At 37.1% G+C, this 13,603-nt stretch overlaps 1 protein-coding gene and 1 long non-coding RNA gene across 4 annotated transcripts in view; both read left to right on the top strand.

The window, feature by feature from the left end:
* GALNT1 (polypeptide N-acetylgalactosaminyltransferase 1) overlaps nucleotides 1-13,603 on the top strand; it is a 92,736-nt gene that overhangs the window by 57,839 nt on the left and 21,294 nt on the right. For all 3 annotated transcript variants that reach the window (XM_055800700.1, XM_055800702.1, XM_055800703.1), the window contains one exon: nucleotides 10,638-10,804. In XM_055800700.1, coding sequence (XP_055656675.1) covers nucleotides 10,638-10,804 — 167 coding nt within the window. The remainder of the gene's footprint in view (nucleotides 1-10,637; nucleotides 10,805-13,603) is intronic.
* Nucleotides 2,043-7,407, top strand: LOC129784210 (uncharacterized). The gene is made up of 3 exons (XR_008746663.1): nucleotides 2,043-2,223; nucleotides 3,340-3,442; nucleotides 7,169-7,407. It is a non-coding gene; the product is annotated as an uncharacterized LOC129784210 (long non-coding RNA).

Here is a 13,603-nt window from a genome sequence, read left to right on the forward strand (position 1 = left end):
TTGGCACAAAATTACTGAGGCACACAGATACCTTTAAAAACATTGACATATGCCAGAATTGCTAGTCATTTTATGTCTGTAATTGGGAGCTTTATTCTACCTACTCTTATCGTTATCCCAACTGAATGATTTGCTTAAGAGAAAAAGCTAAATCATAAGTAACTTTTTAGTCTGGATACTTCCCGGAATCTGGACTGGGGTATGTTAGTGTAACTAACTAATGTAACTGACAGGGCCACAGCCTCTGTGGGGGATATTGTTGCAGGGCAAGAAGCAGCTGGGGATAGCAAGTTGTTAATAGAATAATTTCTGTAAGCATGTCTTACTCTGATCTGTGAATCAGTCATCAAGGTGGGAGCTGATTCACAGTTGCCAGGAAAATATGCAGCTGTGGGCTTGACATGACAGCAAAGTGAAAGATGAGTGATTAGGAACACTGGAATCTTGCCTTGAATTTACTGGGGGTGAGGAAGGCAATGAATAAAATAGGTATCAGTGACTAGAAGAGGTGTTCAGCTGTGTATATGTGTCTTAGACTGGTATTCAGGCTGGAAATGCTGTGGTTAAATGCATGACATTTGTATGTGTCATATGACTTGGTTTTACTCTCAGTGCTGTTTGAGGTTAGTTGGAAGCTGCTTTGCAAAATTAAGAATGGGTACTGTGTTCTAAAGCTGAGCTTTTCAGGCTGTATTCATTATTTAATAATTTGTGGAATATGTAAAACATTTAAGGAGACATTTGTGTCCCGGGTGTGAGAGTTTAAGCCCAATTCTGACTTTTTTTAAACTAGAAAAGAGCATCTCAAAATGCTGCTCTTTTCCAGGTACAAGTGGTCAAGGCTGGAAACAATGGAGGCATAGCTGGGACAGAATGCAGTCATTCATCTAAGCTCTGGTCTACACTGGAGTTTATGATGCTGAGCTAGGAGGGAGTCCTATTTTGCAGGGTGAGATTTCTAGGGAAAATGATAGGCTTTCCCAAGCAGACCTGCAGCAAGGAGGAGTGTGTTTTTTATTGCTTTGGAATACCTTAACAATCTTTTCCCCAAGGCTGCAGGTTCTGTAGAAATTCACATAAAAGAACTTCCTAGTCTTTTTTTTTTTTCCCCTTAGTTGGTATAATTTTGCCAGAGTTAAGGGTGTCAAAAATTTTATTATACCTCAGTCGGTTCTGCAGAACATTTGGGATCTTTTAACTGTCCTTTTCTCAAACTGTTTGTATCCGGGAAGTAGGTAGCTGGGTTTCAAATGGTATAAATAGTGTTAGGGCATAATCAGAGCTTATAGCCAGGTGGCCCTCCATATTTGAGTGAACTGACTCTAAGTTCATACGAACTGTGACGTCAGCCACTTAATAGAAAAATAAGATGCAGATCTCTAACTAAGACCTTAATGTTTAACTAGGACATTATTAAGGCTTTTTTGCTGAATCAAACTACGCTGCTCAGTTCCTGCTGCCAAGCTTACTTGCACAACTGGGAGGAAGCAGGCAGGTTTTTTTTTTTTCTGAGGTTAAGCCTTTTTTCTAAGTCTAAACTAAATGAATGTTGTGGAGTTTAGAGCAGTTATGCTGGGCTCCTTTCTGAGTAAGTCCAACATATGACTAATTCTGTCGTCTTTTTGCTTAGAAAGAACCATATTTAGGTTTAGGTTTAGATTTAGGCACTGTTAATTATATGATACAATATAATGCTTTTCAGTTATGGGACTGTGATCTGGTTTTCATACATGTACTTTAAAAATATGTTGTTTTTAAACCTGAATTGTACGTGTGAGATACACTGGAATTTGGATTTTTAACTTCTCAGAACAAACTGATTTGCTGTATATCTTAGGATACTACAGTTAAATTGTAATAGAACACATTCATAAAATTTACACAATCCCTGTGTGAGGAAAATAGTTTGAGTAAATGTACTCATAGTAAAACTAGTAAGGCTACATATGCTCTTACAACTCAGATGTGTGACATTTTATGGGGTTTTTAAATGGCAGCACTTAAAGTATTTATTCTGTGAGGGTTCTGAAAGTGTGTTCTTTTTGCTTTTAATTATTTTAATTCAGGAGAATAGCTAAGGGGGCAGTTTTATACTACATATAATCTGGTGGACTGCAGCCAAACGAAGTGTTCTCACTGCTTCTGTTCATACTGATCTGATGATTGTGTGGCCTTGGCATTCACTGGCTGGCTGGAGGATTGCACACCAAAGAGGAGAAAAAAGTATGTTTTGTTGAATCAGCAAACTGAGGCAACACACAGCAGCTCTGTGATTACCAGATCTGGTGTAAAGAAGGGGATGGGACAAAACTGTAATGGTCTAAAGTGGGATTGTTGTTTTTGGCAGCAGTTTGCAGTTGCACCAGATTAGGTGAAACATGGGGGGAAAAAACCCTGTGTGTATTAAGACACACTTTTTTCTTTTTTTTCCTTTTTTTTTTTTTTTTAAATCCCCATAAGATCATGGCGATTTAAATAGCTCCATAAATTGTGATATGCTTTGTGAACTTCTGGTATTCATTTAGCTCAGGTCATAGTGACATAAAAGATAATAAAAAAGAGCAAGTTGCCAACATAGGTGGTGAAAGACTTCAGAAGTTTCTTCAATGTTTTGGTACAGGCTAGAAATCTAGACTGTTAATTAACCTGGCACCTGTAAAGGAAATCTGCTAATCTGATGACTAGTAATGTAACTTTCAGCAATGTCATGCTCAAAGTCTGAAGCATGTGAGGCATTAAAGACTTTACGGTTCTTTCAAGCAGGAATATTTTTTCATCTGGCTTTTGTGGTGCATATAGCTTGTTGCTGACCCACTGTAGAGTCAACATTTGGAAATGTTCTTGTTCGTGTTGACTTAATGAGTTAGCTGGAAGAAATTACCTATAAATCTTTTTCCTAGAGAAAGTTTAGAGGGGAAAAAAGTCACTTTAAAATCAGCTTGCTTCCTGTAAACTGGTTTGGGGTGGGGTTTTTTTGGTTATATATCAACATACATATATATATACATACATAATATCCATATGTGTGTCTGTATATACATGCAAACACTTGGCAATCTCATTCTTAGTTATGAGTGTTTTCCATTTTGGATGAGCAGCCATATCCTGAACTTTTTAAAAATTGATAGGTCAAGTATGGAAAATAATTTGTCTAGAGGACTTAAGGTTCAATTTCAGGCTTTGAGGACAGAATTGGTTTTGCTTCTGTCAAGAGGTTCTTTCCTGTGATCACTTTCAGGATAAGGAAAACAGCCAACTGCAGCTTATTATTTTTGTGAAATTCTGCTTGAATTCTGTAACCACGATGGTTTTAAGGACCATTTTGGATTTTGTTTCCAGGGTCTAAAGAAGATTTCTACTTGACTCATGAGATAATGCGACCTTTCTTATATCCAAATCTTTGAGATCAGAAGAAAGGAAAATATCATACTCTTGATGTCAGGTAAATTATGTAACACTGTTGAAGGGAGACGCTAAGCAGGCTGGATGGAAATGTTTAAGTAAGAATAAAGGATTTGCCTGCATTCAAGTCACCTGCTTAGAAAGATTAATTGGAGTTGTGATACAAATTATAGAAATGAAGACCTTTCTAAACCAACTTGTTCCGATTTGATTGGACGAAGCAGCTTCAGGGTTAGCATGAAGTTTTATTGCAACCTTACCTGTAGCGCTTTCTCTTTGTGCGGCCACAAGTTAAAACTGTGGTTGTATGCAGAGTCTGTGTAGTGAGAAGTGGTTTGGCATGTTATGACAGTCAGTGATTCCATCTTTCTCAGAATACTTCTGAGAAGTATTGCTTTTAGCCATGTTGCTTCTGTGTGAAAATTAGATCATTATCCAGCTGGATTGTCTTCGATTTGAGAGCTTGAGGTATTGTTAAAGTTTATGTCACAAGCAGATTTATTAACACCCTTGTTCATAACGATATCAGGATGCTGCTGCTCATATCCAGGAAAGACTAAGTCAGTGTTCACCAGAAACACACTACTTAAGTGCTGGTGGTTCTCGCTGTAGTGTTTTGACACTTTCTGTGCTACCCCTGCCACAGGGCGTTACCTTCTGGTGGAAATGTAGGTCAGTCTCAGCAGCTTCGGGGTGACTCTCGGTCTTGTTTCAAAGCCGTTTTCATTCATTACTTCAGTAGAGAGGAGATTCTGTGTTGGGCGTAGCTGTGCCTCAGCTTTGTTACATTAACTTCATTGCAGGCTATAACTTATGGAAAATGGACAGGTAAACAGTGGAGTACTGACATTTTATGGCGCTGCAGCAATATTCATCAGATATCAGTAATTAAAGCCTGGCGTTTCATGAGAGGAGCTCAGACTTCCTGATTTTCTCTCTATTGATTTGGCATTAACTTTGGTAACCTCAATAGAAAATAAATGTGTGTTTTCAAGTCTAAGAATACTGATGCTTACATCCCAGATACTCCAGTATATTTTAATACTAAAGAGTATGCTGTTTGTACTGCATTGGTAATATTAAACACATTTATTACGGGGGCTGTGCTGTGTATCGTTTCCTCAGAACTTCAACTCTAACCTGATTTTTAGCAAGACACAGATTATTCCTTTGTCACATTTAAGTTCTGGGATACAGTTTATTTATAACTGCAGCTTTTATTTATAACTCTTGTTTGTAGTGTGCAAGATAAGGCATTGTACTAATTTTGTAAGATGACAAAATATATCTTCCTCCCTGCCCCAATCTGTTGCCAGCACAGCTTTCAAAAATACATTGGCACTGCATTATCCTACTGCACATACGAACTCCGGTCTGAGCTCCGCTGGGATTTCCCAACTGAGCTGCCTAGTGCACAGGAGACACTTTTGCTTGTGTTCCATCTCTGTCCTTTATCAGAGTGCTCTGGGCTGTGTGCGCTGGGCTAGAAAACAAGGATTGCATACGTGTTTTACTGCTGTTGATGTTTTTGAGCCACTGGAAATTACTGGTCATGCCTTGTTTCTTTGAAAAAGTGGTGGAATCTGGGAATAAACTTGCTATCAGGTATAGCAAGTCAGGGTTCAGGTAGTGTCTGAGTCTATTAAATTTTGTGATTAGGTAAGCATAAGTGGCCTCATTTTGAAAATTCCTTATTTTAAAAAAATACTCTGATGTTACTTGTCCTCTCATTGCTCTTTCATAGACAATAACCTATTGGTGGCATCAGAAAGAACAGAGACGTGCACTACAGTATTTAGAAATTTAGCATTTATTTCTAATACAGAATATAATGATGACATCATCTTTCTAGAAAATCATCTAGATTTTTTTTTCACGTTCCATTGTTCACCTCAGTGAATGAGGTTTTCCTCATTGTGTCTCACTGCATAGCATTATGAAAGTGTATACTTGATTTCCTACAAGACCTCTGCCCTGTTTATAGCTGTTTTTGGGGGTGTATGGTTCTTTAGCCTGTGAAACAAAAGTGTTTAAGAGCTATCAGGACATTAAATCCCATTTTATTATATTAATTTCAGAAATGATTTAGCATGACTTGGAAGAGTGTGCAAACAGATCACTGCTAACATTTAAATATTTGTCTTTCAAGATATGACAATATTGCACATGTAACACTCAATTTTGGGTTTTAGGGATAATTTCTAAGTAAATTGATCCACAAATACAATTTCATAACATTGATAAAATGCCAAGTGCTGTTCTGTAGTAAGATGGCTGCACAGTTGCATCTTTTTAAGATAATATTTGAAGTGTTTGTAAAAGTGCCAACAGTAAGCTGAAAGAGGAGGCATTGGCATAGCGAAGGGTGGTGTCCCAAGTTCCCAGCATCTGTGCATCTTGGGTGCTGGTGGCTAGAGCACGTAAGCCTTATTGATCTCAGAGTAGGGCACTGAGCAGAGCTGATAGGTATCAGAAGTATTTCACCTTCTGAGGAATTCAAATGAAGGATCTTGTAAGATTGCCTGGTAGATTTCTTCTGTCCCTGCGGTGGTGAAGTATGTTTTTCTCATTCCCTCACTGGCATGAGAGAAGAGAGGCTTCCAGTTTGGCCAGATGTGGAGGAGGGTTGAAAGTACGTGGTTGTGGTGTTGCAGAAAACACAGTATGAGGAGTTGTCTTTCTGTGCACGACTGTGCTGCAGCAGCAGTTAAACTATGAGATTTAATGGTTTAATTTTATTTGGAAAGAATTGCCTTACTTGATGTCTCTTCTTATTTCTGTAATTTCTTCTGTGGGCTATTTGTACCCTGGGGTGAAAGAGAAAGTAGGAAAGCAGTTTCTTCAGAGGCTTTTCAGGTGCATTTGGAGTAGCATCAGGTAGTTTTCAAATAGCTATACATAGTCCACTGAATAAAATTCTGAGATTATTTTTTCCCCTGAATGTCTCCCCATCTACAACATGCAGAGCTTCTATATGATTCAATTAACACCTGCACAAAAAGTCGTGGTAACAGAGAAGCATAACACAACCCAGAGCTGCTTTTGACCTCCCATTTTAAGAACTTCTGTAATGGATTTAAAATTTGAAATCAGGCTACAGGGTATTAAGGACAACAACTTGTACTTATTTTGCTGTCACTGTTCTTCTTTAGGAATGTTATACACATATATGCTAAAATCTGTCCTTCCTTTGCCTTTAGTCCATTGATCTGAAATTCAAATTATGATGGATTTGGACCTGTTACATTGCCTTGTGCTTTTGGGGAGGTGTGGACCTAGGAGTAACTGTGTAGCTATAAGGAACTAGGCCAAAGTATTCTGAATATATGATGCTAAATTGCAAAAAAGTGACATTCTGTGAAGAATGTTATTAACATCTTAACAGAGGTTGGAGGAGAGTTATGTCTTTATAGTCCTCTTCCTTTGCACAACAACTTTTTAAAGTATCGTTTGTAAACTCAATTTTTTTCTCAAATCTGATTTTGATGGGGTATTAAAGATCTTGGATAACTTTAATTTTATTTCCTAATTAATTTTCCACTTCATTTCCTAATTACATGGAAGCAAGAAATCAAACATTAGGGAAGAATACAAGGCTAATGCAGCTGAAGGTGGGGATTTAAGTGCATGAGACGGAGACTTGCTATGAAATAAAGCATTACTGATTTGAGCATTGGAATGTGTACATTAAGAAATGTAGACTAACTAGGCTTTTTGTTTTGATCATATTTTAACAATCTGGCCTATTCTTTTTCTGTGTCTTTAGGTAATAGGGCAGTAAGTCTCTGCTTGCATTTAAAATGTCTGACATTTTTGGGGAGTTTCCACAATCTAAATAATGTATGGAATCACATTAGCCGAGAGTTTGCATGGTGAATGCCATAGGTTAAGGAAAGGATGATGCATTCCATATGAAGTAGACATGCTCAGCTGCCGTTTGGAGTCTTCATTAAATTACTGGAGATGGTATGCCTTCCTAATATTATGCACTCAATTTTAAAACTGTTTGAGGCATGATCCAAGAAAAGGAACATAATGTATTAGTAGTTCATTAAAATTCAAATTGTCCTTAATTCATACCCTATGTGTCATACCCCTCATGGTTATATTCCGCTACTAATGTTGCGTAACTGTTGGTTGAAACTAATGCTTTATTTTAAATTCTATAGTAATCCCTGTCTGGTGTAATTTGTTTTCAAATGAAAGACAAAAAGGATTTTTAATTTAAATGTTTGTTAGTAAGGATAAAACAGGTTTACGTAGAAGGCTAATGCTCTGATCACAGTTATCAGCTGTTCCATTTTGCTTGGTTTATGTTCTGCAGCCATACATTCCTGAGGGTGGGAAGGAGTGTATGTAAGTGTTGTCAAAATGAAAAACAAGAGGGTTTATTCATATGCGTTCACAAATTGTACAAATACGGCTAAAAGTTATATACAGAAAGGCAAGTGAAAGGAGTATTATAAATCAGGTATCATGCTATTAATTCTTTCCTTTATCCTGCCTGCATCAATGAGTCTTTTTAGAATAACTTCACACCAAACACTTTATTAAGAATAGCATTAAAAAATTCCAAGCCAGAAACACCCTTGTGTTACGCATGGCAGCCTTTTACATATTGGTAAACAAACCAGTCCAGGGTCACTTTTTACCCCAGGTACAAGTTTTTACCCCAGAAGGGGTTGATCTCTGTGGGTGAGAATAGGCAAGTCTTGTTACGGAAAGGAGAATGTTCACCTTCTGCAGGACAGGGCAGTGAGAATGCCTTGCAGGGGGAAGGTGTGTCCCAAAAAATACCTGGTTTTCTCATATTGCTAATAAGTTCCCCTTCAAAGACAGATCTCAAATGTTTTGTTATATTTATGCTTCAGACTGTAATCGTTCATAAACATGGTAGTCTCTGATCACTTGGCTGGCTTTTATTATACCAATTCATTGATTTGAGCTCAGTAAAATAAAATCTTCTGTAAAACTGTTAAACAATGAGAGGCTGGAGGTGCAAGATTTCATATCGCGATGGTAGATCCTGTGGCCACTGCAGCAGGATACTCCTGATGAATGACACATTGTTATTGCTTTTTACAGAGAACTGGTAACAGGTTTCTCACAACTTTTTTACATTTATTCTGCCAAAAAGTAGAGGAACAATTGGTGGATTTGTATTAGTACTGTAGCTGAAGGTCTACAATCAGACACTTATTTTCTGGTGTAAGGAACAACGCAGCAGAAGGAATAAAACATTTAGAATTCGATTTTAAAGTAGCAAAATAGGCTGAAAAAGTGACAAATGAAAAATTATTTGGCTTGTCATTGAATTTCTCATCTGAAATTCATAGCATTTTTCTGAAAAGGTATTAAAGTGATACCACAGAAATAACATTATCAGTCGGCATGCTTTGCAAGGTTTTTTTTTACACATTAATTCAATTGGAAAATATAAGGATGTATGGCTGCTTTTCTTAAAGATTTTATGCTGTTCACTTCAGTGTGGTGAATAATTAAATTTGGCCATAATTTTATAATAAGTAAGTATAATATTGAAGACAGTGCCTGATCCTACTGCTTCAGTTCTTAGAAATGAAACATGATTCCACAGAAGCTTTTCCAGGTATTTCTTCAATTGTACCTGGACTTATCTTTTCTGGGATCTCTGGGTACACTGGGCTTTTGTCACCACATCAGAGCTGAAATGCCTATGTATTATGAGAGCTGCTCTCACTTAGAAGAGCTCTGGATAACCAAGTTATCCAGCAAATAAAATACTCAATTTGGGACCCCAGTTTTGGCTGTTCCTGGTTTTTGCAAAACCCCTGGTTTTGGCTGTTTGACGTTCCTGGTGTCACTGGGTGGGGTGGGATTAGATGCTGACACCATGATCCTGTATTGGCAGGCTGTTTCTTCAGTATTATTTTTGTATGTTCAGGGCAAAGAATATTCACTAGGTATTTCTTAAGCTCTCAGACAGCACTGCTGTTCAGGGGATAGTCATGAATACTTGTTAATGCATTTTAACAGTGTTTAGATCAGGTTACATTACAGTGAATCAACTCAATAATTTGGGATCTAATAAAAGCTTTTTTGTTGGAACGAAGCTCCACTGAGTATATTTCTTCTTCTGCTTCAGTGTTTTCCTTGTGTTTGAGATCTGCATGTATCTCTCTAGCTTTGATTCTTACAGGATTTAGCACCATCAAATCTTATGTAAGTTTCTGTGTGTAATTTTGAATATGAAGGAGGAACAGATCTGTGGGGGGAACACTTAAATTTGCATGGTTATTTTTTTGAGCAGAATTGTATTATCAGAATTGTTAAGAGTACTTTATGTACAGTGTATTGATTTTTCTACGAGATAATGAAAATATCACTTGTGTTAAAATAGTGTTGCAGAGTGTAAAATATTGGCAGCATGTGGAGTTACTTGGAGTGCATGTCATATTTTGCACAAATACCCTACATATGCTGTTAGAAGAGCTAAAGCTATGGTCTTCCACGCGAACTTTGGAGTGTGAACGTAATTCTCTTTTAATTTGATGAACTTTTATAGTACTTCCAACATGTATACAATGAGGAGAAAAAAAAAAACCGAAAAACCCCTAACCTCTTCATGTAATATAAACACGTTAAATTATGAAATGTACTTAACTCACTGGTTTTATAGGTAGCATGCATGTAGTCTTGGCTTTTTCCAATCATCAGCTGTGTCTAGAATTCTTTACCTCTTTTAATTATTATTTGGGGTTTTTTTTTATTGTGTTTTTACTGCATTTACTTCCTAGTTTGTTTGCCATTTCTTATGTGTCTCTCTCCATTCCCCCTCTGTCCCCATTACAGTACTAGGGTTTCTCCCTTGTCCTCTGATGGAATGCAAGCCTAAATCAGGGGCTTGGATTAGTGTGTCTGGACATGCTACTCTTCAAAAAACATGGGTAGTGGAAACAAATAATCTGCTATCATCTCTGTGTGTTAGCAGTATGGATGTCTCTCTCATTTCTAGAATTGGTTATTGAATTGATGTTCCCCCTTTTTAGTGGTAGGAATACATAGAAGTATACATAAAAGTCAGGATGTTTTTTAGGTAAAAATATAAATCTGTGCACCATTTGCTCCTTTGTCATATTTCACATACAATTGCTATGTCATGAATGTTAGTATTGATACCCAGAAATAAACCTAAACATTGCAGTTCTAACTGAAGGCTTGGCCTTTACAAATATGTGCCTTATTTTTGTTTATAGGTGTAAAACAAAGGTGTACGTAGACAACCTTCCCACTACAAGTGTTGTCATTGTTTTTCACAATGAGGCTTGGAGCACACTCCTACGAACTGTTCATAGTGTGATAAACCGGTCACCACGACACATGCTGGAAGAAATTGTCCTTGTCGATGATGCCAGTGAAAGAGGTAATGATAACGTTGATGCTTTAGCTTGCTGCTCTTTTTACTTCAAAACCTGAGACTGACTTCTACGGGCTTAGCTCTCCTCAGCAAGAGACAGTAACACAGTAGCTGGGGCAGGGGAAGGCAGAGTGAGCGATGCCCATTTTGAAATACAGGTGGATCATTCTCTGCTGAAAACTAGTGTAAGTTTATCTGGTTATGTTTCTGTTGACTCTGTAGAGCTTGTGTTTGCTAGTGGGTTTATCCTATTACAGTTTTCATGTTTTGTGTTTAAACGCATTCCTAAAGCTTGAGGGCATTTAATACCTGAATCACCTGGTGAATAATAGTAAATAGGCCTGCTTGTCACACATGTCCAAATTCACTGTCACTACCATCATTAAGCTTGGTGTTCAGAGGGATTAATTTTGATTATTCAGTTCAAGGGAAGTTGAAACTCAACTTCTATGCTGTAAGAGATTCTGCTTTTTACTAGTGCTACAGAATGAAATGTTCCATGTGTAATGAAATTAATAGACAAAACTTGAAGCTGATTTATTTAGATTCTACTCTTTTAGTATTTTTTTTGTGAATTACAAAACAGTGGAAATAATTATTTTCTAGACAATAATTTATATTTAATTTTGGTTAATAGTTGGTATTTGGCTTGTTCTTGCTTAATCTTCGGTGGTAGGGATTATAAAGTATAACTTGAGGGATATTCTTTTTCCTTGTGTTTGTAAATGGACATGAGAGGGTATTATGTTGATTTTTAATCTAAAACGTTTCTATATTTTTGTATTGAATCACCTATTTTTCTATCTTTCTACGTTGAAAGTTTTTTACTAGGAATAATAGCTAGTAAGCCACCAGAAAATGTCTTAGCAGCCACCAGTTGTAGGCTGTTACTTGTCGCAGCAGGAATTCCCATGCTTTAGTCAGGGAAGGTGTTTATGCCCAGCATGCTGATGTGTCTGCCTGATACTTTTGATTCCAGTCATGCAAAATCCATATTCTACTGCTTATGGTAATTCCAACTTCAGAGTAAAGTGGCTGACTGTTGTTCGAACAAGAGATGTTGTTTAGACATATATGTACAAAGAGAGACGTTAGATTCCTGATCTTATGGTCTAAGTAGCAGAATGGCATATGGATTGCAGTGGTTAACAGGAGGTTTTATGATAGTTAGTAACCATTAACAGGAGTTTTTGTAGCTGAAGAAGAGGGGATTTTTGCACTTCATATCTAATTTGGTAGAAAGTATAATGAACTTCTTCAGGTTGTGTGTACGTATGATGCCGTAGCATATCCAAACTATGTAGGTCTAAAGTACAGCTAGCTGGTGGTGGAGCACCTGAGTAGACTAAAAGAAAGGTAGTATCAGCTAAACTGAGACCTGACCAACGTGTTTTCCTAAGGATGAATAGCTCGTGCATTCAGATTGTGTTTGCACTCTTATCAGTCTGTGTTCCTTTCCTCTCTTGGGCACCTTGCTTGCTTTTTCTTTCTTACCTGATACTAACTTTAACTGCTTCAGCCAATTTCAGTGCAATTTGGAAGAAGGGACAGAGGCCTTAAACACAATAACATTCTGGCAGCAGAGGAGGAATGCCCATGCAAAGGGCAAGGCTGCCATACAAATGTGTTCCAGATTAGGTGAGAGGTGTGATTGACTTTTGCTTTTAGAAAGGCACAAGGTCAAATTTTCACTGTTTTCACTTGTGGGGAATTTGTAATTGCATCCCTCAATTTCTTGTGTTTTTTCAACCTTTATATAAAATTTCCACATTTCTTTGGTTCTAATGCATGTGAAACTGCTCACTTTTTTTGAAGTTGTTCCCAGGGAACAATCCTCTTTTTAACACAGACCCTGATAGTTGGGTTCTGGGTGCCTATACCTGGTTATTGTACAGGTATATGCTTCATTAATGGAACAGAGACAATACATTTGTTTTGGTTAGCTTTTGTGTGCAGACTCTTGTTAGGAAAACAAAGTTTATTGCAAGTGTTGTCTGTTTCATTTATGAAAACAGTCCTTGGCACTAATTCAGATCAGTGCTAATGATTAATTTTTACAGGTCAGCTTTCAATATGAACTAGAAATAAAGAGCAAGCTAAGAGTAAAATAATGTAGACATTATCTGACTTTTGCTTTACCTCTTCAATTTCCGTTTTAGGAAAAATGTTTAACATAGCAGCAGCCATGTCCTCATTATGAAGTAGAATTGTAGTCCAGTGAAAAAAACCATGTGGCTTTCTCTAAATAACTGTTTCTGGGTTTGGGTTAGGTAATAGAAGGAAGGGAACTTAATGCCAGGCTGAAAGATACAGCATTTCAGACTTTTTTTGGTGGTATTATTGAACCTGTTTCAATTTGAAATCTGTGTTCTTCATTTCAGATCATTCAGGCACCTTCTATTTGTAGTTATTTTCAATGATTACTGAAAGTCTTGTTTTGTTTTTCAAAACCTTGTTATCGTTGCAGCAAGCATGCTTTTAGATTAAGTAAAACAGAAGGATATGAAGTTTAGTATATGTACTTGTGTTCTTTTTGTGTTGAACTAAACCAGCAGACTTTTCCAGAAAAAAAAAAAAATGTTCAGCCTAAGTAGGCTATTTTGAATTCTAGCACCGGAGTCAATTTAATTGGAATAAAGTAGGCATTCAGTCTGCCTGAAGCATACTTTGTACCTGTTAGTGTCATGCTCTTAGAAGAATGAATTTGCATAATAACATCACACACACAGAAACAAGATATATCTGTAACATTTTTGGCTAGTTACTGATCAGAATTGCATGTTTCGTTTTTAAGTATTGATCTTT

This window comes from Falco peregrinus, chromosome 3, assembly GCF_023634155.1.
Source record: "Falco peregrinus isolate bFalPer1 chromosome 3, bFalPer1.pri, whole genome shotgun sequence".
Classification (NCBI taxonomy): domain Eukaryota; kingdom Metazoa; phylum Chordata; class Aves; order Falconiformes; family Falconidae; genus Falco; species Falco peregrinus.